General features: G+C 43.7%; 2 protein-coding genes and 1 pseudogene across 4 annotated transcripts in view; 1 reads left to right on the top strand and 2 right to left on the bottom strand.

Moving 5' to 3' along the window:
* LOC117468256 (thioredoxin reductase 1, cytoplasmic-like) overlaps window positions 1–396 on the bottom strand; it is a 22,566-nt gene extending 22,170 nt beyond the window's left edge. The window contains exon 1 of the mRNA XM_034112271.2: window positions 189–396. The gene's annotated coding sequence lies outside the window, so the exon portion shown is untranslated. The remainder of the gene's footprint in view (window positions 1–188) is intronic.
* Window positions 397–716: 320 nt separating this feature from the next.
* Window positions 717–7,006, top strand: LOC117439352 (nuclear transcription factor Y subunit beta-like). 3 transcript variants are annotated; one of them, XM_034075265.2, is made up of 7 exons: window positions 717–816; window positions 2,321–2,414; window positions 2,511–2,641; window positions 2,823–3,020; window positions 4,426–4,504; window positions 4,600–4,679; window positions 6,686–7,006. In XM_034075265.2, the coding sequence occupies exons 2-7, from the start codon at window positions 2,321–2,323 to the stop codon at window positions 6,716–6,718; spliced, it is 615 nt and encodes a 204-aa protein (XP_033931156.1). In that variant the 5' UTR covers window positions 717–816; the 3' UTR covers window positions 6,719–7,006. The 3 variants fall into 3 exon arrangements, with proteins under 3 accessions (XP_033931156.1, XP_033931154.1, XP_033931155.1); XM_034075263.2 differs by having other exon boundaries at window positions 2,321–2,420; XM_034075264.2 differs by lacking the exon at window positions 717–816 and adding an exon at window positions 910–1,100 and having other exon boundaries at window positions 2,321–2,420.
* Window positions 7,007–7,199: 193 nt separating this feature from the next.
* LOC117468427 (histidine ammonia-lyase-like) lies at window positions 7,200–16,753 on the bottom strand (annotated as a pseudogene).
* Between the last annotated feature and the right edge of the window lie 1,414 nt (window positions 16,754–18,167).

Here is an 18,167-nt window from a genome sequence, read left to right as displayed (position 1 = left end):
GTGAATCTATTGAATGGCAGGTTGATTTCTGTGAACAGCTGTTTTTACCAAGATTCCCACATGCTTCGGGAAGAAACAGCACAGCAAATAAACACATCAAACTATCTGAAACCATTTGATGCAAAGACATTTGTTAATTAAACTGTTTTCTGTTGGCAGGAAAAGCTGCTCAGGTACACACAGCCTACCGTATGTTTGTCCAAAATGACTGGGGTGAAATTGTTGCACTTTTCTGAACTTAATGGGCTCTTAACAGTCCTAAACAGACTTTCAGTGAGTATGTTGTCCTTCAGTGCACCACGTTAAACGCCTAACGCTTCCACAGAAACATTTGCAGGTAAAACTGAGCAACTTTCTTGATAGAAAAGCAGAGGGAGGGTGAACATTTGTTGGAAAACCTTGGAGGTTAAACGAGATAAGTTCACGTGAAGCCACCAATATAGGTTTTGTGTAAACAGAGCGCGATCACGACCAAAACATGTTGCTCTGAAACGCTCGGAAAGTGTAAAATTCCGTGTGTCGTTTCTCCACAGACGTCATAAAAGCAGCTACTATGTGTTAAGTGAATTAACTGTGTGAAAACATTACAGTTACTACAGCCAAAGATGTTCTATGTCCATAGTTCCCACAGCTGGATTTAAACCGTGACTTGTAAAATCGGAGCTTGAGACGAGTCCGTGAATGCAGCACGGCCCTCTAGTGGTTAGAAGCGGAACTACAACCACGGCTACGCGCTGGGACTGGTCCTTTCGCAGCCATTTTCTGTCCAACCAAACAGCCGTCTGAGGAAGGTAACCAACCAGGGCTTCATTGCAGGTTTGTGTCTCTCTCCGGCCAATGATTGCTAACCGATTTCTCGTTAGCTTCGAATGGAAATGTCCGTCTCTGTCTGATTTTTTTTAATTTGTTGTCTGGGTGAATGAGGGCTGCTCATCAGGAGGAAGTTTCAACTTTAAAAACAATTTAACATTTCGGCCGAGGCCACGTCTTCTTGCTCCAAAAGAAACAAAGAAAAACAGGCCGTCCGTTTCTGCAGGCGTTAGATTCACAAGGGAAATGTGTTCAAGGGACACTATGTATCTGAATGTTAACTTCAGAAGGTAACAGCCTTTCTTTATTATGCTGGGCTCATTATTTTTGTTATATTAAACCAGCAAATGGGATAACTATCTGGCTGCATTGGTTGGTTGACACTGTTAGCATTATGCTAGTTAGCATTCGAAAGCTAAACACAGTATGTTGCATGTTGCTAAATTAAAGCTAACTGGCCTTGCCGCGCTTAACTAGGCGGTTTTACAATTCAGTGAAAATGCTAACTGTGCTTCACAATGCCAGTTTCCCAAGAAATATATCCATCTGAGAACCGAGTTTAGTGTGAAAATTCAGCCACAATTACAAGACATATTATGCTTATAGAGGGATAATAATACAAGAATACATTCAGCGTTATTTTAATAATAATAAGTAATTGATCTGAAGAGTAAAAGGAGATGAATGTGAACACAATGTCCACTACAGACAAGTCAATGGGTCTCAGGAGAATGTATTCCCCCGGGCCAGAAAACACACATTTCATCATATTAAACTGCGTGTATTGTGAAGGGGGAGGGGGGCGTTTTGGCAGCATTCCTTATACACCTTTGTAAATATCATCCCAACGAGGCCACACAGTTTCTGTCTCTAAAATAGCAATATATGGTGGTTTTTCCCCCCAACATCTGGAACAATACCAGACCTGATTTTGGTCCAAGTCAGTGAGCGAATGCATTGAGACAAAGCAGGACACACACCTGGTTCATTTCTATTCACAATTTTCATTGGGGTTTATTTTACATTTGTTTTATGTCTTGTATATATTTATATTGCTTTGTTTGAGGAACCTGTGACCCAAGTTTGTCTACTACCCTGTCGCTATGTATATGACATTAATAATACATTACAGTTATATAGCGCTTTTCCTGGGGCTCAAAGCGCTTCACAAGCAAGTAAAGAACAACAAAATCAGATCAATAAAGCCTTTGAATCTTCTAACATGATCTTTTAATTCAACTTAAATAAGATTTGAAGTGACACTTTACAAGTTCCTACATGTTACGTTAAGTAATAGACTATCAAAACACTCAGAAGTCCGAAGTGTATGACTTTGTGTTCAATCTGGAAACCCCTCGTTTTGAAGATTCCTTTTAGCTTGAAAACACTATTCCCATTTGATATGCATTGAAATCATCTGCTCGTTGGTGCGGTTCCATGACGTGAATGTGAGATGCTTTCTTATATATTGCTGTAACTCCAGATGATAAGGTGTGTGTTTGTGTTGCAGATGGACGGGGACAACTCAACCACCGACGCCTCCCAGCTGGGCATCACTGGAGAGTACATGGCCTCCGGTCACTACGTCCTCCAGTCCCAGGAGGGTGAGTGTATGTCATCAGAACGCTACCATCAGTGTTGTGTTTCAGCTCCGGTCCCAACCAGCCGACTCTAACTCTGTGTGTGTGTCGTGCGTGCAGACGATGGAGAGGAGAATATGAACGACCATGACGACAGTGGCATTAAAGAGAACTTCAGGGAGCAGGACATCTACCTCCCCATCGCCAACGTGGCTCGCATCATGAAGAACGCCGTCCCTCAGACTGGAAAGGTTAGTAAAGAGGGAATAATCCAAATGTTCAAGCTGTTAGATGAAGTTCAACAACAACAACATATAAAGCAAGTCATTATATATACATAAGTATGTGAGGATGGAAGTCCAAGAGAAGCGAGTGGAGCCGAGAGTTCTCCTGCTGTGTCTTTGGTAAATATCTGTTTCCCGTTTCCCACAGATTGCAAAAGACGCAAAGGAGTGTGTGCAGGAGTGTGTGAGCGAGTTCATCAGCTTCATCACGTCGGAGGCGAGCGAGCGCTGCCACCAGGAGAAGAGGAAGACCATCAACGGAGAGGACATCCTGTTCGCCATGTCCACGCTGGGCTTCGACATGTACGTGGAGCCGCTGAAGCTCTACCTGCAGAAGTTCAGAGAGGTGAGACAACGCAATGCAAAGGGGCTTTATTGGCACGACCACATGGTATCGCCAGCGCATTCCGCACAAGGCGTTGTCTATATCTATAACAGAACAAAGACGAAACATAAATGTCAACACGTGTGGCTCAGCAGCAAAGCATGCTGGGTGTTTCTCAATGTCGAGGAAGGCTGCTCCAGAGCCACTATTTCAAGCATGCTACGTCATCGAGTGCCGCCGAAGGACTGTTCCAATGTCCAGCATACTTGGAATTCTACCGAGCCTGGCGTACTTCGTAGCCAGAAATGTTGAGGCTGCACATGTGTAGACTCCGCGGTCTTAAAATCCCCACAACCTTTTTTGGACCCCAACCTCCAGGTTGATATTCTGGGCTCTCTCAGTGAAAACATCCTCCCCTCTGTCATGAACCTTGGAGTGACCTTCACTGGCGCTTTTACATTCGACAAGCAGGTCAGCACCGTAGGCAAATCCTGCTTCTTTTTTAAAATACGACTATTGGCCAAAACCAAGTCGTTTTTATCTTTTAAAGACCGAGAAAGGGTTATTAACGCCTTTGTTACCTGGAGACTGGATTACTGCAACGCTCTGTGTGGGTATGGACCAGGCCTCAATTAGACGCCTGCAGCTAGTTCAGAACGCAGCTGCACGTCTTCTGACTGGCCACAAAAAGCGTCGCCACATCACCTCAATTCTGGTCTCACTACACCGGCTTCCAGTTCGGTTCAGAATTGATTTTAAAATCCTTTTATTTGTTTTCAAAGCCCTAAATGGGCTGGCTCCGGCCTATATAGCCAAACTCCTCCAGCGCTACACCCCAGCCAGAGCTGTAAGGTCGGCTGACCAGCTGCTGCTGATAGGGCCCAAGACCAGGCTCAAACCCCGAGGGCACGAGCCTTCGCAGCAGCGGGCCCCAGGCTCTGGAACACTCTGCCCCTCCATGTGAGGTCGGCCCAGACCCTAGGGGTTTTAAATCAACACTAAAGACTCACTTCTTCTTCTCTCTGGCCTTCTAGTCAGAGCGGAGCACGACACCCGACACGTGTTTTTTATATTTCTGTTGTAAATTATTTTTCTTTTATTGTGATTGCAGTAAAGTGTTTTTATTACATGTACAGCACTTTGGCTCGACCAAAACTCGCTTTTAAATGTGCTACATAAATAAAACTTGATTTGATTTAGCTGGGAAACTGTTAAAGTGCCGTTTGTCATGATTTCTAATGAAGCAGTTTGTTATCATATTCTAACCAATAGCATGTTCAGCTGATTGCAACGATCCAACATGTGACTGCAAAGCACTGGACATAGAATCAGTATAGATGCTTTGATGCAACGCGACTTATGATGAACATGTTGACGCCACGTTGCTGTTTAGTTCCAGATGTGCTCACACGTGCTTCTCTTTCAGGCCATGAAGGGGGAGAAGGGGATTCCTGGAGTGTCTGTGGGAGAGAACCTGGGAGAAGATCTCACGGACGAAAGCTTCTGTGAGTATAAACGGTCCACATGTATTTCTTTGACTTAGTCATTTTGTGCCGTTGAAGATCAGTCTCAATAAAACGCACTTTTCTGCCCTCGTCAGCAAATCCCATGCCAGCGGGGATTATCACAGCAGACGGTCAGCAGCAGAACGTCATGGTGTACACCACTTCATATCAACAGGTACAAACCTACATGAGGAATTCCCCTTTTATTCAGGAAAAGATGCATTTGGGAAGTTAATGCTCTACGTGAGGAAGTGAAACTTTATTTATATACAGGGGTGCACATAACTTTTAATGGCGCATTTCCACTGCAGGGCCTGGCTCGGCTTAGTGAGGATAGTTAGGCCTTGGTAGGCCAGGCTCACTTTATGCTGCGTTTCCATTACAGTTTAGGAACTGAGGCCGTAACTATAGTAACGCAGTGTAGGCGGAGCTGTGACGTCATCTTCAATATGAACCACAAAACCAACATCAGCCGTTAGCTGTTAGCACTCAGAGCTCACAGCTCCTCATATCTGTTCAGAAACTAGACAGAAGTGAAACCAGTACAAACCACAGACTGCCTGTGTCATGGTGAATACAGTCGCTGGTTTATTCATGTCTGTAGGCCGTTGTTGTGAGTGTGGACGGTCGGAGCATATACTGCGTTAGCTTAGCCAATCTCCATTCAGAAAACACGCATTTTAAAAGGTTTTCGCCTGCCGTCTTGTAGCGCTGCTCGATTGTGTTAAAAATCATGATCTCGATTATTTGGGTCAATAATTGAAATCATGATTTTTAAAAACGATTATCCATTTACTTTGAAAACATCCATTTATTGAAAAAAATGGAACAGTATGTTATTAACAGTTGATTACCCTGAAGTTTAAGTATAATTCCACTGAAAAATAAAAACAATTTTTTAAATAAATAAATAATCGTTTTATTTCGATTATGTTGTTTTCATAATCGTTGCAAGCCAAAATCGTAATTGCGATTAAAATACGATTAATTGAGCAGCCCTGCCGTCCGTCTGCAGACTTGTCAAAGCATGAATTCATGGTTCTTACTAACCGGTATCAGTGTGTTGTTACTTCGGCATCATTTTGAAACGTGTATTACAATAAATCACGGTACAATATGTTCATTGTGTTGTAGTTGCCAGCGATTCTCTCACTAGCTTAGCATACTCAGCCCGGTTGTTGGCCCGGAAAGAACCTCGATTTTGGAGAGCCAGAAAATGTGAAAAAGTACCCGTTAGCCGGAACTACGCCGAGTGGAAACGCAACCAAAAACGGGCCGGGCACGCTTAAACCGCGCTGTGGTGGAAATGCGCCATAAGAGTTACTCAAATGAGAACCAGGAGACCATGTTTGGTCCTCAGGGATGCCCACGCGAGGGTATGTGTTCAGCCCCTCTGTTTCGCGAACGTGGACCGGTGGGGGTTTGGGTATTGAACGTCGGTGGGCGGCAGTGGAGCACCCGTGTGGAACTCGACGTTAACAGCGGCCCCGTCTGTGCGCGCGGCGACCGGCTCTGTCGTCCAGTGGAAAAGCTTCACAAGTCCGCCGGTACGCAAATGCGCTTCGTGAGACAAGTGACGGTGCGCATTTCAGATGTTGCACCTGCGTACCAGTTATGGGCACCCCGGTTTATGCAGCACCCTGTTTATGCAGCACCCTGTTTATGCAGCACCCTGTTTATGCAGCACCCCTCTCAACACGTTCAAGCTCTATTCAGTAAATGAATAATTATCACGATGTGTTGTTTGAAAATGTAGTTGTTTGAAGATGTTTTCACGACATCAAAGATATATATTGAAGAGGAAATTAGCGCCTGGCGGCTTATATACATAATATAAAACTACTATTAATACTTTAATCAATCATTTCACTTTTTTTATGTATATATTTCATTTTATTTTCTATTTTGAGAGGTTTACAAACTGCTGTGATGAAAACATCCCCAAATTGGGATTACTACAGTATATCTTCTCTAATAATTTAACATGAGAATACAATTTAAAAGGGCTACGGTCAGATTTAAGTTTTATTTATGACTGCGGTGAAAAGATTTAAGTATTCTGGATCTTTGGACACCAGTTTCTTAAAGAAAACAAAAAAAACATTTCGAGTTGGATTTGTTGCTTGTTTGAGTTTCTGTACGATAAATACGTCCTAACGTAACTTTGTGCCCGTGTTGCAGATTCCCACCGTACAACAGATCCAGTTTTCATGACGAGGCCTCGACCCGAACGCAGCGGCTCCTAATGACCTCTGACCCCCCCACAGGGTAAAGGTCGTCAGGCGGACAGGGGGAGGATGTACAGAGAAATCACTACCTGTTCAGTAGAAAGTGTAGTTCTAGTTGTGAGGTACCAGATGTGTTGGATTGCATTCAAACCAGCTGGGAAATGTGAGGCTTTATTTTAAAGGCTAGTGTTGTTATTATTACATGATTTAGTGGTCAAATGATTTGTGTGTTAATGTGTTTGCTTTGTATGCATTCATTTCATCTGGGGGGGGGGTGGGGGGGGGGGGGGATATTGGGAATTGAATTGTTGTCTTGGATGTTTATTTTCGAACAGCTTCTCGAGAGGGCACGTTGTTACTGTCACATCAGATCATGCAGCTCTTTTGTAAGTTAACACGATTTACCATGTGCATTAATGTGATGTCAATCCTTTGAATAAAAATTCAAAAGCCGATCAAATCTCCTCTTTTTTTTATTGCTTAAAACAGTCCGAGTTGTGCGAAGCTTTCCTCTCTGTCCTCATCGTGTGCTCAGCTTCTTCCTGTACTCCTCCATGAATGGCTGGACTGTCTTCCAGAGCTGAGGCAGGAAACAAAGTCGTTATAACATGAAGTCATTACAGCGCTTCGGTGAAATGGTGGGTGTGTTTGGGGACAGACGTGCCTTCTGCTGTCTGATGAGGGTGTGAGCCACCTCGATGTCATGACTCGGTCTCTGTCCCATGGGCTGGAGAGACGGATACAAGTAAGGACATCTCATAGTATCAGTCTTACAAAATGATATGTCTTCGTACACATTTCTGACGAGGATTTTCCTGTAAGAAAAATACTCAAACTGCTCTGGAATCATGACGGTATTCAGAGGGCTCTGAGGTTTCTTTATATCTAGCTCAGTTATAAAAAAAAATTCCCCACGGGGATTATAAAGTATATCCAAATCAAATCAAATATAATATAATTAGCTAAAATGGCGAATAGCTCCAAATCTAAGCAACGAGCTCCAGCCTTAGGATTTACAGAAGAAGGTCAAGTGTCGCCTCCATCACAAATCTGTGTCAAATGATACTCTTTTGGAAATGGTACCACCTTAAGGTCCCTGCTGCTATTGTCATATTTTTTAAACACAACCCTGCCACACACACACAGATTTACCTGCAAGAGGTTTTCCTACAGTATTTCCTATTCCTAGTAAGTTGAGGAGTATTCTAGAACTCTGGGTGCCCATGTCCCCAGCTTCAAGTGTTCCTGCAGGTGGTGATCATTTCCTGGTCGTCAAATACACCCAAACCTCCCGAAAGAGCTCGGCCATTTAAGCACATTTTCGTAGTGGGTAAATGCTACGTTCTAATCCATAACGTCATTTGGGCCCAAAAATGCTTTTAATACTAGATTTTGTTAAGCTAAATGAACTTCCCAGTCAAATCCTTCTTATATTTAAACTCAGTATTAATTCAACTGAGATGCACACTTGCCAACCCTCCCGCATATTTCCCGATTTCTGACAAAATCAGATTTACTCACGACTGTTTCCACTCGGACTTTAATACAGCGACACCATTGTTTGGTTTCCATGGTAGCGCGTCTCTTTAGCAGCGCGCGCAACTGAAAGTCTGAGAGGGTGAGGCGTTCTTATAGGTTATTATACATCCGAGGCAGATAGTCACAGAAAACAGAACAAGTATCGACAACTCTAAATAAGCATGTTAACGTTAATCTAACCGCGCCGGCGATCCCCCCCCCCCTCCCCCGCGGTGGTTTTGAAATGCTCCCGATTTCTGAGGTCTCAAGGTTGGCAAGTATGCTGAGATGAGACGTTAGGACCGGAGGCAAGGCTGAAGGAAAACTCAGGTAGACAACTTAAGTGTCTGGGGGGATTCTGGGGTTTTTGTGTACCTCTAATCAATCAATGTTTATTTAAATAGCCCAATATCACAACATTTATCTCAGTGGACTTCACAGTTTGTGAGTTTGTTTCGCTCTGTCCTTCGACCCTAACATCGTACAAGGAAAAAGTTCCAAAGAAACCCCACAGCTCAGGCCCTTCCTAGGCCTCATGCCTCACTGAGCAACTTGGAAAGAAACAGGCCCTGCCACTGAAACTGTACCCAGCCCTCTGTTACCTGACCACGGAGCGCAGCAGCTGGTGGACATCCTCCAGAGGAGCGGTGGTCTTCAGAGGACGCAGGAACTCCAGAGCCTGGCAGGCGGCCAGCAGCTCGATGGCCAGAACTGCAAACACACACACACACACACACACACACACACACACACACACACACACACACACACACACACACACACACACACACACACACACACACACACACACACACACACACACACACACACACACACACACACACACAGCAGAGACTCAACATGAGGGAACAGATTGTGCCATCTGAATAATTAACACAAGTCTCACCAGTGAATTGTTTAAATGTCTCTTTCTCGAACATCAGTTTGAATCCTGTTTACCTTACGCTGAGTTTCCATGTGTTTATTATTCAGTCAAGTCTGTGTTTAGTACGAGTTCAAAGTCAACTTTATTGTCAATCTTTCAGTTTGTGTGTACAGAGAGAGAGATACCGTGTCCCACAATCCCGAATACAAAAGTACAAATATGTATATCCTAGATACACGCTTTACCACATCAGGAGGATGCGTCCCCAGCTGACCCAGAAAGCCACGCAGGTTCTGGTCCAGGCTCTCGTCACCTCACGCCTAGACTGCTGCAACTCCCTCCTGGCTGGTCTACCTGCATGTGCCCTCCGACCTCTGCAGCTCACCCAGAATGCAGCGGCTCGTCTGGTCTTCAACCTTCCTACATGTTCCCACACCACGCCGCTCCTCCGCTCCCTCCACTGGCTTCCAGTAACTGCTAGAATCCACTTCAAGACGCTGGTGCTTGCGTACCATGCTGCGAATGAATCTGGCCCTTCCTGCATCCAGGACATGGTTAAACCGTACACCCCAGCACGTGCTCTACGCTCTGCATCAGCCAATCGACTCGCTGCACCCTCGCTGCGAGGGGGACCCAAGTTCCCATCAGCAGAAACACGTGGGTTTGCTATCCTGGCTCCAAGATGGTGGAATGAGCTCCCATTGACATCAGGACCGCAGAAAGCTCACACACCTTCCGGACTGAAAACTCATCTCTTTCGACTCCACTTCGAGCGATAGAACTACTAACAAAGCACTTATATACTAACAAAGCACTGGCTTACCTAAAGCCAGTTGAGTAGCACTTCAAATGCTTGGCTCTATGAAACCTGATGTACTTTATGATTCTGTTTTCCTCAAGGTTGTATCTTGTTGGTCGAACGCACTTATTGTAAGTCGCTTTGGATAAAAGTGTCAGCTGTGGCTGCGCTGGTGGACAAGGAGTCCACGGAGGACGGGTGGCACAGAGCCTTGTTCTCCGACACTGTGGAAACACAGTGAGTACACACACAGTGGAGAACGTGTGAAGGAACGTGTTGTGTCCCTCACTTTGGTGTTCCTGGTCTTACAACCATTCATCATCATCATCCTCAAGTTTCATTTAACATATTCTCTCCGACTGCTGGGTCACATGAATACCTGCAGTGAATATACAAAGAGGAGACACTGAAAATGTACCTTGACCTGATACCGAGAGGAGGGATACAGCTTTTAAGTGTAAAACCTTATGAAATGTGAACTTTTTTCTAAAGTAAACGAATAGAAGTATCGTTCATCTTATAGAGAACAGGTGCTCGGCTGTTTAGAACGGATTTATGATACTATGGGACCAGAAACAGATTCCCCTTAGGGATGTTTTGTACTTCTACTGGTAAAAAGTACTGCAGTGTATTTCTCTATGGAAGGCTTTGATGCAGATGATGTCTGTGTGACCAGCGAGTGTTGTCTTGATGTCTTAATGGTACACTTTTAAAGTCTGGTAAGATCTTTTTAGGACTAAATGATGAATATTGTATTTTGTTGCCTCGTAGTTTCATTACGACACTGAGGTCCAGACCGAAATAACACACACTTATTGGATGGATTGTAAAATGTAACCTCTTGACCTTTTGCTCTAGCACCAACACGAAGAGGACTTTTCTGGCTCTCAGGGAAATGTCGTGACGACTTGATGGACTGACGTGAAATGTGAAGCATCCACGAGTGCAGACAATGAGCGCCAGGCAGGGACGTGTCTGCACTTCCTTAATCTGTCTCTTCCTGGAGGCTTAGTTGTTCAAATGTGTTTGTGTTTATAGTTGTTTGATGATATATTCAGGGCACACAGGGATCGACAGTTCAGTTTCTATCATTTCCCGAAAATTGCAAAAATATGCGAGTGAAATATCAAGAAAAAGAAACACTATCATTATTATTAAATATGATTATAAAAACTAAAATATTGCAGTATTGTGTCGCTGTCTTTCCTGTTATGTATGTCTTCGAAAATATACAATAAAATGTAAATGATTAGATAACGAACAATTAAGAAATCAAAATATAAAAAATAAATAACTAAATTAAAACTGTAATGGCTAAAGAACATTAACACAGCCACATGTTTCCTCAAAGGAAAGGTATCATTGTTACCTGTCACCCATAGTGTTTTAATTCAGCTGTTTTTTAGTGCTGCGTTTCTCTGATAAATGAACCCGGTCACATATTTCGTTTAAAAAACAAGCGCATCTTTGGAATAGGCATTTGAATTTACTATAACATACCAGACGGACGCTCTGTTTTCTCTCCTTCTCTAATCTCGTATTTCTGACCTGTTTTTGTATTACCTCAAACCCAATAAAAAAACTCTGATTTATTTTTTTTACAAATTTACAAACGCCTTTAGTCAGAACGAGGTCTCTGCCTGACAGGAGAGATATATCTAGTTAGTAGAAAAACACGCGGACGCACCTAAGGCAGCAGCGGTGCAGTGAGCGATCATGAATCCAGAGTTCAGACCTCCGTCCTGAACCAGGAAGGCCGGCAGGTCGCTGAGCGCCGGGTTCACCAGACGCTCCGTCCTGCGCTCGCTCATAGAGGCCAGCTCGTGCACTCCGATCGCCAGGTAGTCCAGGGCCTGAAACAGAAAGCCATATGCAAGCTGCAAATAGTCTAGTTTCCAGCATAGTGGCCATATTTCAAATACAATCCAATCCAACTGTCTTCGTGTTCCCCTCCTTACTTTGGTGTACGCAAATGTGACCGGTCCTGTTTAAACTGCTATTACATTAACACAAAAACCATTAATCATCACCAAATTTCATTTAACACCATTTCAAACTGTACATATTGTATCAGAGTACTGGTATACATGAAGAACTGCAGTAAATATTTACAAAGAACAGACACTGAACATGTATTGCGTGTGTCAAGTGTGATCCATGTGGGGGAGGGGCACATAAGAGCGGGAAATGTGTCAAATTGTTCTGTGTGTGTGTGTGTGTGTAATTCACGGGGGGATTGGGCACATAAGGGGGGACACATTTAGAGTATGTGTGTGTGTGTGTGTAATTCACGGGGGGATTGGGCACATAAGGGGGGACACATTTAGAGTATGTGTGTGTGTGTGTGTGTGTGTGTGTGTGTGTGTGTGTGTGTGTGTGTGTGTGGTGTGTGTGTGTGTGTGTGTGTGTGTGTGTGTGTGTGTGTGTGTGTGTGTGTGTGTGTGTGTGTGTGTGTGTGTGTGTGTGTGGTCTAGCATTACTATACTTGTGGGGACCTACATCTGTTTACATAGTCACGTGTGGGGGACTGGCTTCCCTTATGGGGACAAATTGGAGGTCCCCATGAGGGGATCATTAATTTTAGGGTGAAGACTTGGTTAGGGTTAGGCATGTGTTGGTTCTGGTTAAGGTTAGGATAAGTCTCCAGGAAATGCATGTAAGTCAATGTAATGTCCCCTGAAGTGATGTATACATGGTATGTGTGTGTGTGTGTGTGTGTGTGTGTGTGTGTGTGTGTGTGTGGTGTGTGTGTGTGTGTGTGTGTGTGTGTGTGTGTGTGTGTGTGTGTGTGTGTGTGTGTGTGTGTGTGTGTGTGTGTGTGTGTGTGTGTGTGTGTGTGTGTGTGTGTGTGTGTGTGTGTGTGTGTGTGTGTGTGTGTGTGTGTGTGTGTGTGTGTGTGTGTGTGTGTGTGTGTGTGTTATCAGTGATTTTAGTCCTACCTGAGATGAGAGAAGGGAAGACCTGAGAGTCTAAGAGAGATCGAAGCCTCTCAGCGACCTCCATCTGTCCGGGGTGAGGCCTGACAGCGTGCAGAGCTGCGGGACAACATGAGTGTGTATCAGGATTAATTGAACCTCTACAGTGTGTGTGTGTGTGTGTGTGTGTGTGTGTGTGTGTGTGTGTGTGTGTGTGTGTGTGTGTGTGTGTGTGTGTGTGTGTGTGTGTGTGTGTGTGTGTGTGTGTGTGTGTGTGTGTGTGTGTGTGTGTGTGTGTGTTTGTGTGTGTTCCCGAGCACATGAGCATGAAAGTGTACCGCTGTGGAAGGCCCTGGTGGTGCCTTTAAGGGCCTCCAGACTCAGAGCAGCGATGATATCGGCTTGTCTGGCTGCAGCGAGAGATCTTCCCACTGCCTCGGCTCCCAGAGAGGTGATCAGCTGAGTCCCGTTGATCAGAGCGATCCCCTGGGCAAACAACAACAATTATCCAAATGACCAGAGATGGCAAAAGTACATCCTTTACTCAAGTAGAAGGACAGATACTCATGTTCAAAAATACTCTGGTAAAAGACGTAGAAGTACTGACTAAACGTCTTTACTCAAGTAAAAGTAAAGAAGTATGGGCTTCGAAATGTACTTAAGTAAAAAGTATACAAACTAATAGCTTTTTAGCAATAGTGCTTATCCCCCATCCGTTGCTTGAGCCTTGCCTTGCAGGGCGCAGATTTCATAAAGACTATTTGCCGTTAAAATAAAGTAATAAAGTACCTCCTTTGGTTTCAGCACGACAGGTTTGAGTCCATGGCCCTCCAACACCTACAAATACCAATGGATATTATCAGTCAGTTGATTGGTTATTGGTTGATTTGTTTTCGAAGCATTTTCAGGATCGGGGTCGAATCGCCAAAGACTTAACATTTATCATGTGGCACACGTGTCAAGAAATGTTCTTTAAACAAAAAATGAAGTCTCTCCTGATTGAAATGAAATGTAATGATGAACTCACAGCCTTGGCCTCGGCCCAGCCGCTGCGAGGCGACCACATCCTGCCCTCCCCCATCAGGCCCAGGGTGAGGTGGGCCAGGGGGGTGAGGTCTCCACTCGCTCCCACCGTGCCCTTCTCAGGTACCCAGGACAGACAGGACGCTGCAACACACAGAACACGAATCAAATAAACTCTATTTCCAGAACACAATGTGCTCCTCTGGCTGGAAGAGAACTCTCTGCTCCACAACTTCTCTTGACTGGACGTGAACTCCCACTCTACAATTATAATCACTTTCATATTGAATAATCCATTTCTTGCACAATTAATGTATATATAATATCCTGCATTATATTTGATACTGGACATTTGTATTTCCACATGTTTATTGTTTAACTTTTTATTGCTATTTTATTTCTACTTCAGAAATATTTTGGAATGTTTATTTCTAGTGTCTTAATTTCTCTTATGTACATTGCCTTGTTTTTATGCTGCTGCAACACAAACCTACCTACCTACCTACCTACCTACCTACCTACCCACCTACCCACCCACCTACCTACCTACCTACCCACCCACCTACCTACCTACCTACCTACCTACCTACCTACCTACCTACCTACCTACCTACCTACCTACCTACCTACCTACCTACCTACCTACCTACCTACCTACCTACCTACCTACCTACCTACCTACCTACCCACCCACCCACCTACCTACCTACCTACCTACCCACCCACCCACCCCATATCATGTCAATAAACATAGGACTGAATAAACTGCCGTGTTGGTCAGGACTCCCTGGAAGAAGAGATCTTGTATCTCAATGGGACATTCCTGGATAAATAAAGGATAAATAAAAAATAAAAATAAAAAACAAGAATAAAATAGGAATAAATTTACATCAATTGCAAGCCAAATTAAAAAGCCATTTTATAACATACCTCAGTTAGACGACTTCTATAGTTATAAGCTTAAACAACACTGTTTTCACGTACATAAATATGAAAAATTAGCACAGTTTTACTAGTATTTATTTGTACATGAGTTTACCGTTGAAGGCCTTTATCATAGCATTGAGGGTTTCCATTGATACGCCGCTGTGGCCTTTCGCCAGGACGTTGATCCTCAGAGCCAGAAGCATGCGAGTCCTCTCTGCACTCAGTGGGGCACCTACACCCACACACACACACACACACACACACACACACACACACACACACACACACACACACACACACACACACACACACACACACACACACACACACACACACACACACACACACACACACACACACACACACACACACACACGCACACGCGCACGCACGCACGCACGCACACACACACACACACACACACACACACTGGTGATACTTCAATCTTTGCCACGAGAAGGGAGATGATTTCCTTTGAGTGTTTATTAAAATGCGTGTGTGTGTGTGTGTGTGTGTGTGTGTGTGTGTGTGTGTGTGTGTGTGTGTGTGTGTGTGTGTGTGTGTGTGTGTGTGTGTGTGTGTGTGATAACTTACCAGCGCTGTGAGAGCGAATCACGTTGGCCTGCAGCTGCCTATATATGGAGGAAAATGCAAGCTACATATATGATTATACTGAAATATATAAAAACATCTCACGGAGGAAAGGTGTGTTTCCCCCAGCCTGTTGACGCTTATAGTTCATTAACAACATTACTCACGCGAGTTTCTCTTTTGGTATGAGTGTGTGTGCAAACTTTCCAAACCCAGTGTTGACTCCATAGACAACTGCAATGAAACAGTAAACACACTGTTGTGAAGTAAGTCATGTTTCAGTCATTCCAGTGAGGAAATGCAGAGTGAACAACACACCTGTGCCTTCTCTTATAACAGCATCAATAAGCTCTCGGCACTTGAGGGCTTTCTCCTCAGCCTCAGGCGCTAACTGGGAGGAAAGCAAACAGCAAACATTAGTCTGTCGGTATTTCATTTGAAAAAATATCTGGGACTTTTCTCACCTTTATTTTGAACAAGCCTTGCCCCAAGTCGACCAGAGCAGCTGTGGTCAGACTGTTTCCATCCAGCTGGATGTACTGAGAGCAAAACACAAACAAGAGGACTGAACACAATTAAGCTGCTTCTGTAGTGGACATTTTTTAAAGGGGCCCTATTCTGCTGATGTGCAGGTGTGTATCAGTCTCTACTTTAAAGAGTCCTCTCCTGCTGATGTTCAGGTGTATATTAGTATGTTGTGTCTCTACTTTAAAGAGTCCTCTCCTGCTGATGTTCAGGTGTATATCAGTATGTAGTGTCTCTACTTTAAAGAGTCCTCTCCTGCTGATGTTCAGGTGTATATCAGTATGTAGTGTCTCTACTTTAAAGAGTCCTCTCCTGCTGATGTTCAGGTGTATATCAGTATGTAGTGTCTCTACTTTAAAGAGTCCTCTCCTGCTGATGTTCAGGTGTATATCAGTATGTAGTGTCTCTACTTTAAAGAGTCCTCTCCTGCTGATGTTCAGGTGTATATCAGTATGTAGTGTCTCTACTTTAAAGAGTCCTCTCCTCCTGATGTTCAGGTGTATATCAGTATGTAGTGCCTCTACTTTAAAGAGTCCTCTCCTGCTGATGTTCAGGTGTATATCAGTATTTAGTGTCTCTACTTTAAAGAGTCCTCTCCTGCTGATGTTCAGGTGTATATCAGTATGTAGTGTCTCTACTTTAAAGAGTCCTCTCCTGCTGATGTTCAGGTGTATATCAGTATTTAGTGTCTCTACTGTGACATGTCTCCATGCTTTAATGTTCAAAAAACGCTTTATTTTTACCTCTTTTCACCCTCTGTCTGAAACCAGAGCCCAGTCTGCTCTGATTGGTTAGCTGGCCGGCTCTGTTGTGATTGGTCAACCGCTTATGGCGCATTTACACTGCAGCGCATAGCACGGTTTTAGCGTGCCGTGCTAAACCCGGCCCGTTCTTTGTTGTGTTTCCACTCGGCGTAGTTCCGGCTAGCGGGTACTTTTTCACAGTTTTCTGGCTCTCCAAAATCGAGGTTCTTTCCGGGCCAACAACCGGGCTGAGTATGCTAAGCTAGTGGTTACAACACAATGAAAATATTTTACCGTGATTTAATTGTAACACACGTTTCAAATTGATGCCGAAGTAACAACATACTGATACAATATCAACTTCTAAACAGCTCTAATGGGCGTGTGCACTTTTTTGATAACACCTTTTAATGTTTTGCACAGTTGTCAGGTTGGTTCATAGCTGCTGTACACAATGTCCCGAATGTACTCATCCTGCAAGGCAAGTTTGTTCCGGATCATCCAGTATAGCAGGAGATCAGAATAAACCAGCAGCAGTGTTTTGAAACCAAGTCTTTGACAGACAGGAAGCCAGTGTCAAGACCTCAGAGCTGGACTGATGTGATCCACTTTCTTAGTGTTAGTGCACGACAAAAACTCAAAATCTTGCCACGTATATGTGTCTAATATCTAGTCTGCATATGTCTCTACTCCTGATATAAGACATAATAACTTCAGAAGTAACACTGCAGTGAGATATCGGCTCTTGTTTCTAGACAATGCATCATCCTGTTAAGTCAAAACATCTTATTTTGAGTTGTATCTCAGATGAAAAACATATTTCTTTACATATTTATTAGAAAATCACCGTCAGAAAACAGAACACTTTTGAGTATTTGCGGCTTGCCATTGTTATTGTTATTGTTGTTATTGTTATTATTATCACCTTCTTCTCCAGTAGGACTCAGGTGAGGGTGTTGCACTTTTCTTTTCCTTATACATGTGATGTTTTGGTGTTGTTTTGTTTCTTTCCGTTAACCGCCAAGTGGGAAATAAGTATTTTTTGTGTGTGTTTCTCTTAGTATCCTAAGATACTGTTATGTTTGGCTGTGAAAAAATAAATAAAAATAATTATGATTATGAAGGGCAGACCATCTATTTGTATTTATTTGTTTTTTTTAGAAAGGGGCAGGTCACATAAGATGTTATTCTTCCCCCTGCTCCTTTTCGCTCAGTCATGTTTTGTGGCAATTATTGTACATTTGGTTTTGCGTACCATGAGCGGGACAAATACAAATTAAATAAAATATTCTAACATTCCTGATTCTGGTCAAATATAGTCCAAAACGTGTTCTCCCAGCTAATTACAAGATCTGATTTATCTAAATATCCCTTCTAAGGACAGAGGGTCTAAGGACAGAGGGTCTAAGGACAGAGGGTCTAAGGATAGAGGGTCTAAGGATAGAGGGTCTAAGGACAGAGGGTCTAAGGATAGAGGGTCTAAGGACAGAGGGTCTAAGGACAGAGGG

The sequence above is a fragment of the Pseudochaenichthys georgianus genome, chromosome 23, assembly GCF_902827115.2.
Source record: "Pseudochaenichthys georgianus chromosome 23, fPseGeo1.2, whole genome shotgun sequence".
NCBI classification, from domain to species: Eukaryota; Metazoa; Chordata; class Actinopteri; order Perciformes; family Channichthyidae; genus Pseudochaenichthys; species Pseudochaenichthys georgianus.
This window is presented reverse-complemented; position numbering and strand designations above follow the sequence as displayed.

Coding starts and splice junctions, on each gene's coding strand:
- LOC117439352 (XM_034075263.2), top strand. CDS start 2,321: ATGGACGGGGACAACTCAACCACCGACGCCTCCCAGCTGGGCATCACT. Junction 2,421..2,510: donor CCAGTCCCAGGAGGGTGAGT/GTATGTCATCAG, acceptor TCGTGCGTGCAG/ACGATGGAGAGGAGAATATG. Junction 4,680..6,685: donor ACACCACTTCATATCAACAG/GTACAAACCTAC, acceptor CCCGTGTTGCAG/ATTCCCACCGTACAACAGAT.